The 21,930-nt window shown below is 38.7% G+C and overlaps 1 protein-coding gene across 3 annotated transcripts in view; it reads right to left on the bottom strand.

Annotated features, from left to right (window-relative positions):
• Nucleotides 1-21,930, bottom strand: part of AGTPBP1 (ATP/GTP binding carboxypeptidase 1) — a 199,112-nt gene that overhangs the window by 81,003 nt on the left and 96,179 nt on the right. For all 3 annotated transcript variants that reach the window (XM_010808145.4, XM_002689815.7, XM_059889503.1), the window contains 2 exons: nt 21,167-21,283; nt 7,236-7,948 (listed from right to left, as the gene is read on the bottom strand). In XM_010808145.4, the coding sequence (XP_010806447.2) occupies nt 7,236-7,948; nt 21,167-21,283 (830 nt within the window). The remainder of the gene's footprint in view (nt 1-7,235; nt 7,949-21,166; nt 21,284-21,930) is intronic.

Consider the following 21,930-nt stretch of genomic DNA (forward strand, 5'->3'; position numbering starts at 1 on the left):
GACACGGTAAAAGCAGTCCTAAGGGGAAAGTTCATAGCAATACAGGCACACCTCAAGAAACAAGAGAAAAGTCAAATAAATAACCTAACTCTACACCTAAAGCAACTAGAAAAGGAAGAAATGAAGAACCCCAGGGTTAGTAGAAGGAAAGAAATCTTAAAAATTAGAGCAGAAATAAATGCAAAAGAAACAAAAGAGACCATAGCAAAAATCAACAAAACCAAAAGCTGGTTCTTTGAAAGGATAAATAAAATTGACAAACCATTAGCCAGACTCATCAAGAAACAAAGGGAGAAAAATCAAATCAACAAAATTAGAAACGAAAATGGAGAGATCACAACAGACAACACAGAAATACAAAGGATCATAAGAGACTACTATCAACAATTATATGCCAATAAAATGGACAACGTGGAAGAAATGGACAAATTCTTAGAAAAGTACAACTTTCCAAAACTGGACCAGGAAGAAATAGAAAATCTTAACAGACCCATCACAACCATGGAAATTGAAACTGTAATCAAAAATCTTTCAGCAAACAAAAGCCCCGGTCCAGACGGCTTCACAGCTGAATTCTACCAAAAATTTAGAGAAGAGCTAACACCTATCCTGCTCAAACTCTTCCAGAAAATTGCAGAGGAAGGTAAACTTCCAAACTCATTCTATGAGGCCACCATCACCCTAATACCAAAACCTGACAAAGATCCCACAAAAAAAGAAAACTACAGGCCAATATCACTGATGAACATAGATGCAAAAATCCTTAACAAAATTCTAGCAATCAGAATCCAACAACACATTAAAAAGATCATACACCATGATCAAGTGGGCTTTATCCCAGGGATGCAAGGATTCTTCAATATCCGCAAATCAATCAATGTAATACACCACATTAACAAATTGAAAAATAAAAACCATATGATTATCTCAATAGATGCAGAGAAAGCCTTTGACAAAATTCAACATCCATTTATGATAAAAACTCTCCAGAAAGCAGGAATAGAAGGAACATACCTCAACATAATAAAAGCTATATATGACAAACCCACAGTGAACATTATCCTCAATGGTGAAAAATTGAAAGCATTTCCTCTAAAGTCAGGAACAAGACAAGGGTGCCCACTTTCACCATTACTATTCAACATAGTATTGGAAGTTTTGGCCACAGCAATCAGAGCAGAAAAAGAAATAAAAGGAATCCAAATTGGAAAAGAAGAAGTAAAACTCTCACTATTTGCAGATGACATGATCCTCTACATAGAAAACCCTAAAGAGTCCACCAGAAAATTACTAGAAATAATCAATGACTACAGTAAAGTTGCAGGATATAAAATCAACACACAGAAATCCCTTGCATTCCTATACACTAATAATGAGAAAACAGAAAGAGAAATTAAGGAAACAATTCCATTCACCATTGCAACGGAAAGAATAAAATACTTAGGAATATATCTACCTAAAGAAACTAAAGACCTATATCTAGAAAACTATAAAACACTGGTGAAAGAAATCAAAGAGGACACTAATAGATGGAGAAATATACCATGTTCATGGATTGGAAGAATCAATATAGTGAAAATGAGTATACTACCCAAAGCAATTTATAGATTCAACGCAATCCCTATCAAGCTACCAACAGTATTCTTCACAGAGCTAGAACAAATAATTTCACAATTTATATGGAAATACAAAAAACCTCGAATAGCCAAAGCGATCTTGAGAAAGAAGAATGGAGCTGGAGGAATCAACCTACCTGACTTCAGGCTCTACTACAAAGCCACAGTTATCAAGACAGTATGGTACTGGCACAAAGACAGAAATATGGATCAATGGAATAAAATAGAAAGCCCAGAGATAAATCCACGCACATATGGACACCTTATCTTCGACAAAGGAGGCAAGAATATACAATGGATTAAAGACAATCTCTTCAACAAGTGGTGCTGGGAAATCTGGTCAACCACTTGTAAAAGAATGAAACTGGACCACTTTCTAACACCATACACAAAAATAAACTCAAAATGGATTAAAGATCTAAACGTAAGACCAGATACTATAAAACTCCTAGAGGAGAACATAGGCAAAACACTCTCCAACATACATCACAGCAGGATCCTCTATGACCCACCTCCCAGAATATTGGAAATAAAAGCAAAAATAAACAAATGGGACCTAATTAACCTTAAAAGCTTCTGCACAACAAAGGAAACTATTAGCAAGGTGAAAAGACAGCCTTCAGAATGGGAGAAAATAATAGCAAATGAAGCAACCGACAAACAACTAATCTCAAAAATATACAAGCAACTCCTACAGCTCAACTCCAGAAAAATAAACGACCCAATCAAAAAATGGGCCAAAGAACTAAATAGACATTTCTCCAAAAAAGACATACAGATGGCTAACAAACACATGAAAAGATGCTCAACATCACTCATTATCAGAGAAATGCAAATCAAAACCACTATGAGGTACCATTTCACACCAGTCAAAATGGCTGCGATCCAAAAGTCTACAAATAATAAATGCTGGAGAGGGTGTGGAGAAAAGGGAACCCTCTTACACTGTTGGTGGGAATGCAAACTAGTACAGCCACTATGGAGAACAGTGTGGAGATTCCTCAAAAAACTGGAAATAGAACTGCCTTATGATCCAGCAATCCCACTGCTGGGCATACACACTGAGAAAACCAGAAGGGAAAGAGACACGTGTACCCCAATGTTCATCGCAGCACTGTTTATAATAGCCAAGACATGGAAGCAACCTAGATGTCCATCAGCAGATGAATGGATAAGAAAGCTGTGGTACATATACACAATGGAGTATTACTCAGCCATTAAAAAGAATACATTTGAATCAGTTCTAATGAGGTGGATGAAACTGGAGCCTATTATACAGAGTGAAGTAAGCCAGAAGGAAAAACATAAATACAGTATACTAACGCATATATATGGAATTTAGAAAGATGGTAACAATAACCCGGTGTACGAGACAGCAAAAGAGACACTGATGTATAGAACAGTCTTATGGACTCTGTGGGAGAGGGAGAGGGTGGGAAGATTTGGGAGAATGGCAATGAAACATGTAAAATATCATGTAGGAAACGAGTTGCCAGTCCAGATTCAATGCATGATGCTGGATGCTTGGGGCTGGTGCACTGGGACGGCCCAGAGGGATGGTATGGGGAGGGAGGAGGGAGGAGGGTTCGGGATGGGGAACACATGTATACCTGTGGCGGATTCATTTTGATATTTGGCAAAACTAATACAATTATGTAAAGTTTAAAAAAAAATAAAAAATAAAAAAAAATAAATAAATAAATAAGAAAAAAAAAAGATGTTGAACTCTAATCTGTAGATTATGTACGTAGAGCAATTTGCAAGGTCTGTGTTTCAGGAATGAGGTGAAAAGTATTAATCATAAATAAGAAGAGAGAGGGGAGAGCTGAGAAGAGCAATAGTAATTCAAGTCTGTATCAACTCTTCCTCCACCAGGAAAGGCACAGTCCTGGGGAGACAGCAAATAGAGTGTGGGTCTATGGGTGGAGTAACACTCTCTGAAAGACCCAGTCAGGCAATGACAAAGGCCAACACCAGGAAGAGCTGCTCAGAAAGAATAGAGGTCACCAGGGCTGAAGGTTTAGCTCCCCATCTGCAGACATTTGAGGACCCACAGAATAGGTATAATAGCTATTTGTGGTCATCATATAGATAACCCATTTGCAATACAGTTGCACTTCATTAGAGTGAGTTTCTTCACTTATCAATATCAAGAAATGAATCAACTGAGAAAATGATCTAATGTTAATTAGAGGCTCTGCTTGGCAGGAATTTCTCTCTTTTATTAGCACAAGAGTGAGTTTCTTCACTTATCAATATCAAGAAATGAATCAACTGAAAAAAATGATCTAATGTTAATTAGAGGCTCTGCTTGGCAGGAATTTATCTCTTTTATTAGCACAAATGTGTAAAACACCTAAATAAGAGTGTGAGTAAAGCTTTTGAAACATAAATTCCATGAGGGAAAATAAGAAGGCTCCTTGGTAGTTAAAATTAAGGCTGAGAATCAGACTAACAAAATAGTTATAGCCCATTTCCACAATCTTCCCTTCCTTCTAATCTTACCTCAGACATTACAGGCTAATAAGGAAAATTAGAACTTTCAGACTGAGGCAATTTAATGAGGAAATTTGCTCTCAGGGTTTAAAGAACACGAAGTTCAGGAAGTGTCTTCTGTAGTCAAGAGGACATCTTTGACTTTTGAAAGATAGATAGAATCTAAGAGGTGATGCTGAAAAGGAGGAAAAACCTAGTTGCTGACTGATTCTGACTTTTGCCTGACATGTCAGTTCAAGTCCTTCAAAAAGCAAATGCCAGACACAAGTACTCTTGCCTGGAAAATCCCATGGACAGAGGAGCCTCATGGGCTGCAGTCCATGGGGTCGCTAAGAGTCGGAGACGACTGAGCGACTGCACTTTCACTTTTCACTTTCATGCATTGGAGAAGGAAATGGCAACCCGCTCCAGTGTTCTTGCCTGGAGAATCCCAGGGACAGGGGAGCCTGGTAGGCTGCCGTCTATGGGGTCGCTAAGAGTCGGACATGACTGAAGCGACTTAGCAGCAGCAGCAGCAGACACAAATACAATCTCTTGCAGCCAACTGTGCAACACACCTATTAGGGGAAACACATGTGAAAAGCAGAGGAAAGGGAGCAGCAGCAGGTGAGAAGGGCCTTTGGGTCTGTCCCAAAAGCAGATGTGATCCCTAGGAAGAAAGAGAATATTGAGTAGGAGAGCCTCACACTGCAATGTAGCTCTGCAAAAGTCTCAACCACGCCAACAGGACACCACAGAGCAAAGACTGCCAATGAGTAGATCCCTGAACTGGTCAGGAATGGCTCTGCTCTAGAAACCCCATCAATGTCAGACAATAACTGAAGCAATGCAGAGAGGACATGGCCTCAGCAATAACGCTGAAGGAGATTCCAAAATACAGTGGCTAAAGGCTGTGGGCACCTACAAGCTCCATGGCAGGTTCTCTCAAGAAGGGAGCGATGAGAAACTCATTGCTGTGGCTGCCACAGCCCACCCTTGTGCTGCAAGGATCCACTTCTACACTCATGTTGGCAAGTAGCTGCTCCACAGTTCCTGCGGGCCTCTCCTAAGGAGACACTTAGAAGAAAAATATGAGCAGGACAAACATGGTCCCCATTACTGTAATTATTCTCAGGGCTGCAACTCATCTCCATCCTCCAGTATCTATCAAAATTCCCCTCCCTCTCACCTATCCCTTCTGCAGGTCTTGGTAGCTGGTGTGATTAAGTGACCCAAACACTCTTTAGGTCTCTGAAAGCGTTAGTTGCTCAGTCATGTCCATCTCTTTGCAATCCCATAGACTGTAACCCACCAGGCTCCTCTGTCCACGGGATTCTCCAGGCAAGAATACTGGAGTGGGTTGCCATTCCCTTCTCCAGGGGATCTTCCCAACCCAGGGATCGAACCTGGGTCTTCCACACTGCAGGCAGATTCTTTACCATCTGAGCCACCAGGGAAATCCTTAGGCATCTGAGCCTCTAGCAATCATATCTTCATCATTCCAGGGTAGTTGTGACATGTCTATTCATGTCAGAATTAGTGGATCACTCGAGTGCCACCCATAGTCAACCTGCTGCCACTGTGCAGAAGCAATTTTAACCTCTTTTAGCTCATCTGGGTCCTGCCTGGTGGGCCGTGACACAAGTCTAAAGTAAACCATTGCAACCACAGTTTGCAGTGAAACTGTACCCTTGCTATGTCCTCCATGGAAAGACGGCACCCACTACAGGACTGGGACGACTAACCATGCAGAGCTCACAGGTGCAGAGATACACACAGCTACACGAAGTACCCCAATGGAACACTGGGAGCTACAGTAAGTAGAACTACCTGTTTCCACCTCCTGCTTCCCAGACCTGGGGAAGAGAATCAAGTGGAAATTTCTATTTTAGTGCCTATACTGCATCCTGAAAGATGGCAGCCCATCCTTGCAGAGTATTTCCTCTGAGTTGGAGCTTCATCTGTGGCTTCTCAAGACTGTTTCAGCACCCCAAGAGGCCAGCTGCCTCTGGATGGTACAGTTTGTGATACAACCAGTGGACACCAAGGCACAGCACCCCCTCCCCACCAATACACACACACACACACACACCATTTCCCAACAAACTCAGTCCCTTGTTCTAATGCTGCATTGTATGTGATTCCACACCTGTGGATCAAGGACTCAATTGGTAACATTAAACATATACTAAGTCGACAAGTAAAAATGATTAATTATATGCTAAATTTAAAAATTAATAAAATAGTTTTTGCCCCAGAAGCTCACAGTCTCAGAATCAAATACCCACAGCAATGTCCTACTTCATCAATCCATACCATATTCTTAACAAGAACATATAAATGCTCTCTAGGTATTGATAAGCCATCATCACAAACCCTTAATCATAATCACTGAAAATACTCAAATGGTAACAAAAATATATTTTTATGCCCAATATTCATTAGTTGGCAACAGTTAATACTAACCATAATTTCCATTGGGTTGGTCACAAAGTTCATGAGCGTTCTTCAAAAAACCAAAATGCAAAATCCAAATGAACTTTGTGGCCAACCCAATAAAATTAATTGGTAATATTTAACAAGTTCAGTTCTATGAATCTTAAATTATTATACTGTACATTTTTAATCCAAATTTTACAACAAAATGATGATGTGTATGTTGCTATTTTTAGATTCTATATCTAAATGAAGTTCAATAATAATCAAATTACTAAATTAATATATATCACTAATACAATATTTATTCAAAGATTACTAAATAATCTTTTATATTTTCAGATTCATTCTAAATAGAAACTTTCTAAACTGTCCAATGGCCAGGTTTATTATGCTGGCTTCATTTGAATAAGTAATGAACTTAGAAAATAAACCTACATGGACAATTTCAGAACAATGCAATATGTCCAAAAACAGGATAAAAAATTACACTAACTTTATTTTTTTTTTCTTGATAGTCAAGAAGATTTATTAATATAGGATGCTTCTGAGGGATATAAGCAGGCAGGCAAGGAGCTCTGCCAATACAAACTTTAATTCAGAGTAATTTTCTTCCTAAAAACCCAAAGCAGTTGTTTGTTTTTTTCCCATATGCCCCATATGTTGACAATGGTCTTGTTTAAGAAGAAAAGGAAATCTGCAACTCACCTTTGTACACCATAAGGCCTTTCCAAAATAGGCTCTTTGAATGGAGGAGGAATGTGACCAAAATAATCAGGATAAGCCACTTCTGAATATTCTGGGACAGACTTTGTACTTTTTACAATCTCAATATAAAGATCAGAGTCATGGAGTGTTGGTACATCAGGGACTTCAACTGATGCTTGTTCCACTGATGAAGTAGACTCCGTGTCTTCATCATCTTCAGTTTCGACTCCGGTACAGCAGAGCTTGCCTAGCTGAACCGTTCTTCCCTCAAACAGAACATTTCCACAAGCAGCCACATGTGAACATGCTTTAGTGCACGTAAGGACAGTGACAGGGAGACCATAGTCCTTCATTCCTGCAGTAAAACCTGGGGCTGTTTGAGATGGAAAATTCTGCAACGTAATTCGGTCCAAGGCTTTCACTATATCATTGTTTAAGCCGTGGCCTGATGAAATAGTTCTGTTTTGATCATCGAGCTGCTGTTGGAATGTTCTGTCATTATCTTTAATGTCTTCTTTTGCCAGGTCCACAGAGGCAGGTTTCTCATTACCTTCATCTCCTTTAGGAGACACAGTCGTCTTCATTACCATTCCTTTTCTTAAACTGCCTGAATTCCCAGATGCTTCCTCTCCTGCTGTGGGAACAACAATAGGACCACGAGCTTTTCCCTCAAATACAAAAGGCTTTGGTTCTTTGGAGATTAAATCATAGCCCTTTGAAAATAAAAAAAAATGTTTAAGCTTTTATGTGTAAATGTTAACACATATTAAAACACATATAAAACTAAGATCATATTTTACATGCTGATTCAGAAACCTAACAAGTGAAAATTTTAAAGACGGATACAACAGGTACATTTTAAATTTGCTAACAGAAGATAAAATGTTTAACCAGCACAAAATTCATTACACTTATTTTACTATTATAAAAACAGTTCCTGTAAATAACAAATGTGGGAAGTTTTAGGAAAGCATAAAGACATTAATATCATCCAAAATCTATGAAAGGAAATACAACAGCTAAATTGTTATTCATTGATTCAACAGATATTTAGAGTGTTTGTTTTGTGCCAAGCACTGTTTCAGGCACTTAAGATGCATCAGTTTAAAAGAAAAAAAACAAAAAACTCTTCCCCTTTGTAGCTTATATTTTTCTAGAGAAGAAGGGGAGAGGACTGTCAAAACAAAAATTAATAAACATTATAAAAATATATTTTATGGAATGTTAGAAAGGGGTAAAGGAGGAAAGGGGTAATAGGAATCAGGAGTGCTGGAGGGGGAGAGGTAGGTGGCAGTATCAATGCCATTGGTTAGGGAGGCCTCACTGAGCAGATACAAGCAAAGACTGTGAGGTTGCTGGTACCCAGGCCCCTGAGTGGGAGAAGGCCTGGTGTGGTCAGAGAACAGCAAGGAGGTTAAGATGGCCAGAACTGAAGGACCAAGATGAATTCCAAGAGGTGAAGAGGGCCAGATACTACAGGGCCCTGCAAGCTATTTTAAGAATTTTGGTTTTTACCCTGAAAGAGACTAGGAGCCACTGGAAGGTTTTGAGGAGAAGAGTGCCATGACGTGACTTATTTGGGGAGGGAGGAGCAGACAAAAACCAAAAACTGTAGTACAGTGTTTCTTAACCACAGCATTTAAATATTTGGGGCTAAATAATTTTTTTGTTTAATTTGGTTCTGTCTTTCTGGGGAGGAGCAGGGCACCGGAGTCGGGTGGGTATAGATGTAGGAAGATCAATTAAGAGTCTTCTGCAGGGACTTCCCTGATGGTCCAGTGGTTAAGAATCACCCTTCCAATGCAGGGGACATGGGTTTTATCCTTGGCTGGGTAACTAAGATCCCACAGGCCAAGGGGCAACTAAGCCTGCACACTGCAACTGCTAAGCCCGTGAGCCGCAACCAGACACAAGCCCACGCCACAGTGAAGATCCTGTGTGCCTCAACTGAGACCCAACACTGCCAAATAAAAAAAAGTAAACAAAAAATGTTTTTAAGAAAGAATCTTCTGCAGTTACCTACAGAAGCTGGTAAGAAGTGGTTGTATTTTAAATGCACTGTGAGCCAGAGACAGGATATCCTAAAATTGATCAGATACAGGGCAGAAGGTACAAATAGAGGTCATAGATGGTGCCAAGTGTTTGCCTGAACAACTGAAAAGCATCAGGAGTTAGCTCTGATATGTTAAGTGTGAGCTATTCACATACAGACAAGGACATAAAGCAGGCAAATGGATGTATGCTTCAAACTCAGAAGAAAGCTGTATACAGAAAATGTAAACTTGAGAGTCATTTACATAGATACTACTCTAAGCCATGAGACTGGAAATTATCAGTGGAAAGAAACAGAGAAGAGGACAAAGACTGTACCTTGGGATACTACAATCTTAAAGAGGTTGAAGAAATGAAAACAAAACAACAGGATATGGAGAAGGAAAAACTGGGCTGGAAAGATAAAAAACCAGGAAAGAAAAGTGTCCTGGAAGACAAGTTAAAAAAAGTATACTACTGACAGATCAAGTAGTCTTTTCTCTTTCTATACTTTTAGACATTATTTTGATCCATATAACACTTTATCAAAGAAAATACCTCAATTGAGCTAACCTTTATTCTACTGTTTGGCATTAAATCCTTTACAAATTAGGGAAGGATTTAAGCCATTTACAAAATTTTGCTATTATAAAGAACTCTGCAATGAACATCCTTTTGCATAGAATTTTTTGTTTAGGATCATTTCCTAAGCACTGAAATAAAATTACAGGGTCAGATACTAATCAATTTTAATGTTTAACACAAGTTGTCTAAATGCTTTCCAAAAATACTTATATTAATACTATTCCCAGTAACTTTATATGAGAGTATCTAATTCAACTTCTCTATTCTTTGACAACATTAGATACTACAGTTTTTAAAAGCTTTTTCTAAAGTGGTAGATAAGAAATATCATCTTACTACCATTTTAATTTCTCTGACTGCTGGAAAAGCAAACAATTTTCCATACATCTATTAATCAGTTTAATTATTCACAGGTAATATATTTGTTGCTAGAATATAGGGTTTTTCTTGTTTTATAATATAAATTCTCACATTTATTTATACACACACACACATACACAAATACACATCCCTTAATCCATTTTTACAATTTTTCTGGATTTGCAATTCATCCTTTAATTGTGTTTAACTTCTACACACACATTATGTAGTCAAATTAAGAATCTTATCCTCTGTGATTCACTCTTTGAATGTCCACTGTATAAAAAAAAAAAAAAACTGAATCAAACATAATTCACTTTCAATCTCTGTACTCTTATCTAATCCCAGGAGACAAGGAGGTACAAAGGAAGTAACGCCTAAGTCTCTCTGCATTAAAGGGTTGAAGAGAAGACATCTGCATTAAAAAATATCTGTTGTAGGAAACCTGGTGGGCTAGGTAGCTACCCAACAGAAACATACACAATTGTTGGATAAGATATTAAGGTATATTGGAAGTTCCCTGGTGGTCTAGTAGTTGGGATTCAGCACTTGCACTGCCATGTTCTGGGTTCAATCTCTGGTCAGGCAACCAAGATAACCACAAGCCATATGGCATGGCCAAAAAAAAAAAAAAAGAAAGAGAGATACTAAAAGATACTATGTATAACAAGTAAATAAGAAAACAAGGGAAAAAACAGGACCCCAAAGTTTATCCCAAACTGAAGCAGATTTTCACTTGGAAAACAATTTGCAAAAACAGGTGACCTGGGGTTTAAGTTCTTCCTATCTCAAAAAATATAAAGAACAGGACAGTAACCCAGAGCTTGCATAAGGTACGGAGTCCAACAGAAGACCCTTCCTCCCATGAAGATGCAACCCCAGAAAACTAAATCTTCGATACAGACGCCCTAGAAATACCCCACCACAAACCAAGTAACAGCAAGGAAAGACAAGAGTCTCAAACCTTTGCACTAAGAGCTTGAAGCACTACTCACAAAATGATACCAAAGGTCTGCCATCAAATCACATGAATCTGTAACCTGATTCACATTACCTGGGTGGTACAAAAACCCTCAGTGAGGAATTTAATCTATTACAGTGCCTGTCAAAACCAATAACAACAAAAATTTCTGGAATTTCCACAAGTAAAATTACAAAGAAAATGAGCAAAAAGAAATGATGCTTTTGAACTGTGGTGTTGGAGAAGACTCTTGAGAATCCATTGGACTGCAAGGAGATCCAACCAGTCAATCCTAAAGGAAATCAGTCCTGAATGTGCATTGGAAGGACGGATGCTCAAGTTGAAGTTCCAATACTTTCGCCACTTGATGCGAAGAGCCGACGCATTGGAAAAGACCCTGATGCTGGGAAAGATTGAAGGCAGGAGAAGGGAACAACAGAGGACAAGATAGTTGGGTGGTATCTCCAACTCAGTGGCCATGAGTTTGAGCAAACTCTAGGACATGGTGAAGGACAGGGAAGCCTTGGCGTGCTGCAGTCCATAGGGTCACAAAGAGTCAGAGTGATTGAGTGACTGAATGGCAACGAAATTTGCTTTTGAATTTCCCTGGTGGCTCAACAGCAAAGAATTTCCCTGTAATGCAGGAGACACAGGTTTGATGCATGGGTCAGGAGATACCCTGGAGAAGGGAATGGCTGTCCACTCCAGTATTCTTGCCTGGGAAATCCCATGGACAGAGTCTGGTGGGCTACATACAGTCCAAGGGGTCATAAAAGAGTTGGACATGATGAAGTGACTAAACAACAACAACAAAGTTTTCTTTTATAATAAAAAGAAGAAATACCCTAGTTAACTTCAGAATTCAGTAAAAACACATTTACCATTTTATCAAGATTAACTAGAATTTCTGCATATATATCACATTTACACTTTAAATGAATACAAGTTTTGTACATAAATTATAACTCAAGAAAGTTTAATAAAACAAAAATAACAAGACTTCAAAGTTTTCAAACAAAGGTGAAAAAAGATAAATGAGGAAAAAAATAATCCAAATGAAAGCAAGAAAAGATACAGAGATGAAACAAACTAAAATACAAAATAAGATCTCTTAATTCAAATATATGAATAATTATAAGTAAACTACATGCTCCAGTTAAATACCAAAGACTCAGGGTTTAGTTTCAAAATCCGAGTATTAATCAGATCAGATCAGTCGCTCAGTCATGTCCGACTCTTTGCGACCCCATGAATCACAGCACGCCAGGCCTCCCTGTCCATCACCATCTCCCGGTGTTCACTGAGACTCACCTCCATCGAGTCAGTGATGCCATCCAGCCATGTCATCCTCTGTGGTCCCCTTCTCCTCTTGCCCCCAATCCCTCCCAGCATCAGAGTCTTTGCCAATGAGTCAACTCTTCGCATGAGGTGGCCAAACTACTGGAGTTTCAGCTTTAGCGTCATTCCTTCCAAAGAAATCTTCAGAATGTTCTGGTTGGATCTCCTTCCAGTCCAAGGGACTCTCAAGAGTCTTCTCCAACATCACAGTTCAAAAGCATGAATTCTTCGGCACTCAGCCTTCTTCACAGTCCAACTCTCACATCCATACATGACCACTGGAAAAACCATAGCCTTGACTAGACGAACCTTTGTTGGCAAAGTCATGTCTCTGCTTTTGAATATGCTATCTAGCTTGGTCATAACTTTCCTTCCAAGGAGTAAGAGTCTTTTAATTTCATGGCTGCAGTCACCATCTGTAGTGATTTTGGAGCCCAGAAAAATAAAGTCTGACACTGTTTCCACTGTTTCCCCATCTATTTCCCATGAAGTGATGGGACCACATGCCATGATCTTCGTTTTCTGAATGTTGAGCTTTAAGCCAACTTTTTCACTCTCTACTTTCACTTTCATCAAGAGGCTTTTTAGTTCCTCTTCACTTTCTGCCATAAGGGTGGTGTCATCTGCATATCTGAGGTTATTGATATTTCTCCCAGCAATCTTGATTCCAGCTTGTGTTTCTTCCAGTCCAGCATTTCTCATGATGTACTCTGCATATAAGTTAAATAAACAGGGTGACAATATACAGCTTTGATGAAATCCTTTTCCTATTTGGAAGCAGTCTGTTGTTCCATGTCCAGTTCTAACTGTTGCTTCCTGACCTGCATACAGATTTCTCAAGAGGCAGATCAGGTGGTCTGGTATTCCCATCTCTTTCAGAATTTTCCACAGTTTATTGTGATCCACACTGTCAAAGGCTTTGGCATAGTCAATGAAGCAGAAATAGATGTTTTTCTGGAACTCTGTTGCTTTTTTGATGATCCAGCGGATGTTGGCAATTTGATCTCTGGTTCCTCTGCCTTTTCTAAAACCAGCTTGAACATCTGGAAGTTCACAGTTCACGTATTGCTGAAGCCTGGCTTGGAGAATTTTGAGCATTACTTTACTAGCGTGTGAGATGAGTGCAACTGTGCGGTAGTTTGAGCATTCTTTGGCATTGCCTTTCTTTGGGATTGGAATGAAAACTGACCTTTTCCAGTCCTGTGGCCACTGCTGAGTTTTCCAAATTTGCTGGCATATTGAGTGCAGCACTTTCACAGCATCATCTTTCAGATCTGGAATAGCTCAACCGGAATTCTATCACCTCCACTAGTTTTGTTCGTAGTGATGCTTTCTAAGGCCCACTTGACTTCACATTCCAGGATGTCTGGCTCTAGGTCAGTGATCACACCATCGTGATTATCTGGGTCGTGAAGATCTTTTTGTACAGTTCTTCTGTGTATTCTTGCCATCTCTTCTTAATACCTTCTGCTTCTGTTAGGTCCATATCATTTCTGTCCTTTATCGAGCCCATCTTTGCATGAAATCTTCCTTTGGTATCTCTGATTTTCTTGAAGAGTCCCTAGTCTTTCCCGTTCTGTTGTTTTCCTCTATTTCTTTGCATTGATCGCTGAATAAGGCATTCTTATCTCTTCTTGCTATTCTTTGGAACTCTGCATTCAGATGCTTATAGCTTTCCTTTTCTCCTTTGCTTTTCACTTCTCTTCTTTTCACAGCTATCTGTAAGGCCTCCCCAGACAGCCATTTTGCTTTTTTGCATTTCTTTTCCATGCGGATGGTCTTGATCCCTGTCTCCTATACAATGTCACGAACCTCCGTCCATAGTTCATCAGGCACTCTATCTATCAGATCTAGTCCCTTAAATCTATTTCTGACTTCCACTGTATAATCATAAGGGATATGATTCAGGTCATACCTGAATGGTCTAGTGGTTTTCCCTACTTTCTTCAATTTAAGTCTGAATTTGGCAATAAGGAGTTCATGGTCTGAGCCACAGTCAGCTCCTGGTCTTGTTTTTGCTGACTGTATAGAGCTTCTCCATCTTTGGCTGCAAAGAATATAATCAATCTGATTTTGGTGTTGACCATCTGGTGATGTCCATGTATAGAGTCTTCTCTTATGTTGTTGGAAGAGGGTGTTTGTTATGACCAGTGCATTTTCTTGGCAAAACTCTATTAGTCTTTGCCCTGCTTCATTCCATATTACAAGGCCAAATTTGCCTGTTATTCCAGGTGTTTCTTGACTTCCTACTTTCACATTCCAGTCCCCTATAATGAAAAGGACACCTTTTTTGGGTGTTAGTTCTAAAAGGTCTTGTAGGTCTTCATAGAACCGTTCAACTTCAGCTTCTTCAGCGTTACTGGTTGGGGCATAGACTTGGATTAATGTGATATTGAATGGTTTGCCTTGGAAACGAACAGAGATCATTCTGTCGTTTTTGAGATTGCATCCAAGTACTGCATTTCGGACTCTTTTGTTGACCATGATGGCCACTCCATTTCTTCTGAGAGATTCCTCCCCGCAGTAGTAGATGTAATGGTCATCTGAGTTAAATTCATCCATTCGAGTCCATTTCAGTTTGCTGATTCCTAGAATGTCGACATTCAGTCTTGCCATCTCTTGTTTGACCACTTCCAATTTGCCTTGATTCATGGACCTGACATTCCAGGTTCCTATGCAATATTGCTCTTTACAGCATTGGACCTTGCCTCTATCACCAGTCACATCCACAGCTGGGTATTGTTTCTGCTTTGGCTCCATCCCTTCATTCTTTCTGGAGTTATTTCTCCACCAATCTCCAGTAGCATATTGGGCACCTACTGACCTGGGGAGTTTCTCTATCAGTATCCTATCATTTTGCCTTTCCATACTGTCATGGGGTTCTCAAGGCAAGAATACTGAAGTGGTGTGCCATTCCCTTCTCCAGTGGACCACATTCTGTCAGATCTCTCCACCGAGTATTAATACATGCTGTTTAACAGATAAACAGCTAAGGATACCAAAAAGTTGTGAAAAGATTTTAAAAGATACTAGGCAAGTAACTAAAATTTATGTAACTATATCAATAATTAAAAAAAAAACTTTTGTCTTCAAGTCTTAGAGATAAAAACTAACTTCACTAAAAGGTTCAACTGGAAAGGAAAAGAAATCAATTTATACTTATACACTTATTATAAGTAATAAGCTTCCAAAAATATGCAACAAAAACTGACAGACATGCAAAAAGACAGAAACAAATTCACAATCATAGTGAGAAATCTTTAACACACTTTTCTTAATAATTGATAACACAGGAATAAAAGTTTATAAGGACAGAAAAGAACTTCTAAATACAATTAAAAATCTTGTTCTTGTATAGGCAAATATACAGTTAGGCCTAATGGGAGCAGAATGTTTTTCAAAGACATGAGAAGTAGTAACAAAAGCTGACCTCATTCAAACTCATAAGATAAATCTCAAAAATTTCAAAAGATTATAATCATAAAGAGAAGTACTCTCACTGTACTACAATATGCTAGAATTCAATAAAAAGATGAAAAAAATTGCAGATTAAGGAGGCAACTCAAACATTACCAATGCATCAAAGGAAAAAAACCATAATGGACAAAAAGTTTCAAAACAAAAATAAAGACAACAATAAATAGCAAAATCTGTTTGATGCAACTAAAACAGTCATTAGAGAAAAATTTATACTCTGAAATGTAAATATTAGAAGAGAGGACTGAAAATTACTAGATGTCTACCTTAAGTTGATAATAAAAAGAGAGAGAGAGAGAATGAAATCAGGAAAAATAAAGACATGGCACATTAAGCATATCATTTAGAAATACAGGGATTAACTTCAAAAACATATGGAAAGTTGATTGTAGGAAACAGTAGATAACTAGGAGGAAACACTTTTTTCCAATTAAACTATGCAAAACTACTTGCTCTTTAAACTCTGTCCATGCATAACTTTAATAAAAATTTAAAATCAAATTTAAAAGAGGGGGAAAAAATAACAAAAGTCCATATGGTAAATGTTATTAAACTAATACAGATGTATGAAAGAAGAGCTGTCAAAATGCAGGATTCCGGTACTTCTAATATTCTGCCGTCAAGAAACAAAAGGAAACAAAACTATACTTGTAACACCAAATGAATAATTATAGCTTTAAAAGCATGCGCAAGGTCCCCTTGAAAAAGTCTGTTAATTATGCTGTCAATTCTGTTGACTTTAAATGCACTCATTTTACCTTCATCAGGCCACTGAATACTAGCTTTAATACATCTGGAAACAAACTGAGTGGTGTTAAGCATACAAACAAACACATCAGGTAATTTTAAGCTTCAGAGGTTGATGTTGAAAGTGACATGCAAATCCAAGTGGAAAAAGTCATAATCAGTATTAATTCATTTCTGTTTAATAACTCATGACCTGCTAGTATTTGATACAATGATAGCTGAAAAGATTCTTCTAAACACTTTCTATTTCAGTTCAGTTCAGTTCAGTTGCTCAGTAGCGTCCAACTCTAGCGTCCGACTCTTTGGGACCCCATGAACCACTGCACGCCAGGCCTCCCTGTTCATCACCAACTCCTGTAGTCCACCCAAACCTATGTCCATTGTGTCAGTGATGTCATCCAACCATCTCATCCTCCGTTGTACCCTTCTCCTACTGCCCTCAGTCTTTCCCAGCATCAGGGTCTTTTCCAGTGAGTCAGCTCTTTGCATCAGGTGGCCAAAGTATTGGAGTTTCAGCTTCAGCATTAGTCCTTCCAATGAACACCCAGGACTGATCTCCTTTAGGATGGTCTGGTTGGATCTCCTTGCAGTCCAAGGGACTCTCAAGGGATTTCTCCTACAACAGTTCAAAAGCATCAATTTTTCGGCCCTCAGCTTTCTTTATAGTCCAACTCTCACGTCCATATGTGACTACTGGAAAAACCACAGCTTTGACTAGATGGACCTTTGCTGGCAAAATAAGGTCTCTGCTTTTTAATATGCTGTCTAATTTGGTCATAACTTCCTTCCAAGGAGTAAGCGTCTTTTAATTTCATGGCTGCAATCACCATCTGTAGTGATTTTGGAGCCCAGAAAAATAAAGTCTGACACTGTTTCCACTGTTTCCCATCCATTTGCCATGAAGTGGTGGGACTGGATACCATGATCTTAGTTTTCTGAATGTTGAGCTTTAAGCCAACTTTTTCACTCTCCTCTTTCACTTTCATCAAGAGGCTTTTTAGTTCCTCTTCACTTTCTGCCATAAGGGTGGTGTCATCTGCTTATCTGAGGATATTGATATTTCTCCCGGCAATCTTGATTCCAGCTCGTGCTTCTTCCAGTCCAGCGTTTCTCATGATGTTCTCTGCATATAAGTTAAATAAGCAGGGTGAAAATATACAGCCTTGATGAACTCCTTTTCCTATTTGGAACCAGTCTGTTGTTCCATGTCCAGTTCTAACTGTTGCTTTCTGACCTGCATACAGATTTCTCAAGAGGCAGGTCAGGTGGTCTGGTATTCCCATCTCCTTCAGAATTTTCCATAGTTTATTGTGATCCACACAGTCAAAGGTTTTGGAATAGTCAATAAAACAGAAATAGATATTTTTCTGGAACTCTCTTGCTTTTTCGATAGTCCAGCGGATGTTGGCAATTTGATCTCTGGTTCCTCTGCCTTTTCCAAAACCAGCTTGAACATGGAAGTTCATGGTTCACGTATTGCTGAAGCCTGGCTTGGAGAATTTTGAGCATTACTTTTCTAGCGTGTGAGATGAGTGCAATTGTGCGGTAGTTTGAGCATTCTTTAGCATTGCCTTTCTTTGGGATTGGAATGAAAACTGACCTTTTCCAGTCCTGTAGCCACTGCTGAGTTTTCCAAATTTGCTGGCATATTGAGTGCAGCACTTTCACAGCATCATCTTGTAGCATTTGAAATAGCTCAACTGCAATTCCATCACCTCCACTAGCTTTGTTCCTAGTGATGCTTCCTAAGGCCCACTTGACTTCACATTCCAGGATGTCTGGCTCTAAATGAGTGTGAGTGATGATACCATCGTGATTATCTGGGTCGTGAAGATCTTTTTTGTACAGTTCTGTGTATTCTTGCCACCTCTTCTTAATATCTTCTGCTTCTGTTAGGTCCATGCCATTTCTGTCCTTTATTGAGCCCATCTTTGCATGAAATATTCCCTAGGTATCCCTAATTTTCTTGAAGAGATCTCTAGTCTTTCCAACTGAGCTGTCATTGGTTCCTATTTAGAACCAACCAATGATAGCTCAGTTGGTAGAGAATCTGCTTGCAGTGCAGAAGACCCCAGGTTGATTCCTGGGTTAGGCAGATCCACTGGAGAAGGGATAGGCTACCACTCCAGTATTATTGGGTTTCGCTTGTGGCTCAGCTGGTAAAGAATCCACCTGCAATGCAGGAGACCTGGGTTTGATCCCTGGGTTGGGAAGATCCTCTGGAGAAGGCAAGGCTATCTACTCCAGTATTCTGGCCTGGAGAATTCCACGGACTGTATAGTCCATGGGGTCACAAACAGTTGGACACAACTGAGTGACTTTTACTTTCACTTTCCACACTTAGTAAAAAAAAACCTACTTTTCTCTATTCCCACATCAAAACTCCTGCCATTTTTATGCACAGTATATAATTCTTATATGTATATAAGACAGAGATGAAAATAGATCATTTCTTCACAGAATAATCAATTCCTACCCCAAATCCCCTCCACAATATTTTTCTGCTTAGAATTGGCAGTGTTTGTTATCACTGGATTTTTTAGTGGGCACAAAAGTGTTAAAAGAGCAGCTGGATACTTCCTGTAGGTTGCACGAAAGAAAATTACCCTGCATTCTTTCTCAAATGCCTCTTCCTGCCTTCTTCTTTTTCTTTTTGACAAATATCCTCTCCTTCACTTCTGTCCTCTTTCCTGACTTCCTCTGTCCTATCCCTGATTTCAACATACCCTCCAACATCCGCCAAATCTATGGGGAATACCAAGACAGCAGGGGAGGGAGAGAGGAAGCAACTTGCTGCCTCTTCCATAGCATCCAAAGCTCATTGTTTCCCAGAGAAAAACCTGAATAATTAGAAATGTGAAATGTAAACATTAGCTAGCAAGTACTTCTCTATTTTTATCTCTCAATAGCTTTACATTTAAGTCTTTTTCTTTAAGCAACTGGAAATTAACTGTGAAACTTGAGGGAAGTGGTTTACATAAGTAAATCTAAGAATATATGATTCAAACCCTTCATTTTACAGTTTAAGATCCTGGGCAGTTTCAGGAATCCACAAATGAGCAGCACAATGAGTGCTAAAAATTAGATCTACTACTTGCCATCAATTCAATCAGCTTTATCATTTAACAGCTGTGCAGTCCAGGTTGTCTATTATATTCTAGTAAATAAATGAGGACTTGTTCAGTCACCAAGTTGTGTCTGACTCTTTGTGACCCCACAGACTGCAACACACCAGGCTCCCCTGTTCTTCATTATCTCCCAGAGTTCACTCAAACTCATGTCCATTGAGTTGGTGATGCTATCTAACCATCTCACCCTCTGCAGCCCCCTTCTTTTGCCTTCAATCTTTCCCAGCATCAGGGTCTTTTCCAAAGAGTCAGGTCTTTGCATCAGGTGGCCAAAGTACTGGAGCTTCAGCTTCAGCGTCAGTTCTTCCTGATGAATATTCAGGGATGACTCCCTTTAGGATTGACTGGTTTGATCTCCTTGCTGTGCAAGGGATTCTCAAGAGTCTTCTCTAGCACCACAGTTCAAAAGCATCAATTTTTTGGTGTTCAGCCTGCTTTATGGTCCAAATCTCTCATCCATACATGACTACTGGAAAAACCATAGACGGACTTTTGTCAGCAAAGTGATATCTCTGCTTTAATACACTGACTAGGTTTGTCATAGCTTTCCTTCCAAGAAGCAAGCCTCTTCTAATTTGATGGCTGCAGTCACCATCCACAACAATTTTGGAGCCCACGAAAAAAAAATCTGTCACTGTTTCTACTTTTCCCCCTTCTTGCCATGATAGGACCGGATGCCATGATCTTCGTTTTTTTAACACTGAGTTTTAAGCCAGCTTTTTCACTCTCATCTTTCACCTGTATCGAGAGGCTCTTCCTCTTTACTATCTGCCATTAGAATGGTATCATCTGCATATCTGAGTTTATTGATATTTCTCCTGGCAATGAAGTCTTTAAGTTGCTTCATAAGGAGAGTGACTTCTTGTCAACATTTCAGAAACAACTTCCAGCTGTCCTTTTTCCCTGACATTCCATGATTATATGGTGACTATTAGCACAGTTCACAGACTAGCACAGACTATATTTTTAATTAAGTATTTTCTCTCATCTCCCTTTCAGAAATGCCATTCTAACAATTTTTAAAAGTTAATAAAATCTATGTCAATTATTTTGATTAAAAAAAATGATTAAAAAATTTAAAAGCTAGTCCAGAATTTAAATGGCCTAGTTCTCTCATTTTACAGATAGCAGTTTCTCATTTTGCAGCTAAGAATGTTGAAACAATTCTCCAAAGTCAGTCAGAAAAGCAATGCCACTTTCATCTTTTAGAAATGAAATGCAGAAGGAAAAGAGTGATTATGGGTCTAAGAGAAAAGAACTCTTTCTTAAAATGAGTTAAGATGCTGAATTATCTATATTTATACCTGAAAATCATCAACAAGCTCAGGGAAAAGGTGTTCATACATTTTAAGTTCTTCTATTGTTCGTCCTGGTTCTTGCTGGGGTTTTAGTTTGTTAATATCCGTTTCAATATCATCATTCTGAAATAATAAAAATGGGATGTCATTAATTAAGAAAAGTACATTTCAGATTTAAAGTTTCCAAATTATTAATTACATGCACACAGAGAATAATCACTACAGAAAAGCTGCATAAATTTCATTGTAAAATAAAACTTGCTTGTATTTTTTGGTTGTTGTATTATTGTTGTCTTGGTTGTTTTGTTTTCTTTTAATCAAAGATTATTCTAACATAATACAGTATTTGGGCTCCTCAAAATAGAAAAATTAACATCAAGATCAATACTAAAGTATGCTCCCTGCCCCCAATCTCACTAACTGCCATCATTTTGCTCAGATTAAAGGGCAGTAAAACTTCAGAAAACTAAACTGAAAAACCTAAGTATATGATGGTGGCAGCGATAATCAAAATAACTTTCATCAAGCAATGAAAATATGTGAGGCAATATGCTAAGGATTTTACCTTATGATCTAATTTAATCTGTGTAAGAATACTGTAAAGTAGTATCATCATCTCCATTTAACTAAAGGAGACTGAAGTACAGAGAGGTTAAGTGGCTTGCAAACAGGATCAGAATGTAAAATCATTTCGAAGAATACACTGTTAGCCAACATAATTCATTGCCTCAAGAGAGAGCAATGGGTATCACACACTCTTATATTCCATG

The sequence above is a fragment of the Bos taurus genome, chromosome 8, assembly GCF_002263795.3.
Source record: "Bos taurus isolate L1 Dominette 01449 registration number 42190680 breed Hereford chromosome 8, ARS-UCD2.0, whole genome shotgun sequence".
NCBI lineage: Eukaryota > Metazoa > Chordata > Mammalia > Artiodactyla > Bovidae > Bos > Bos taurus.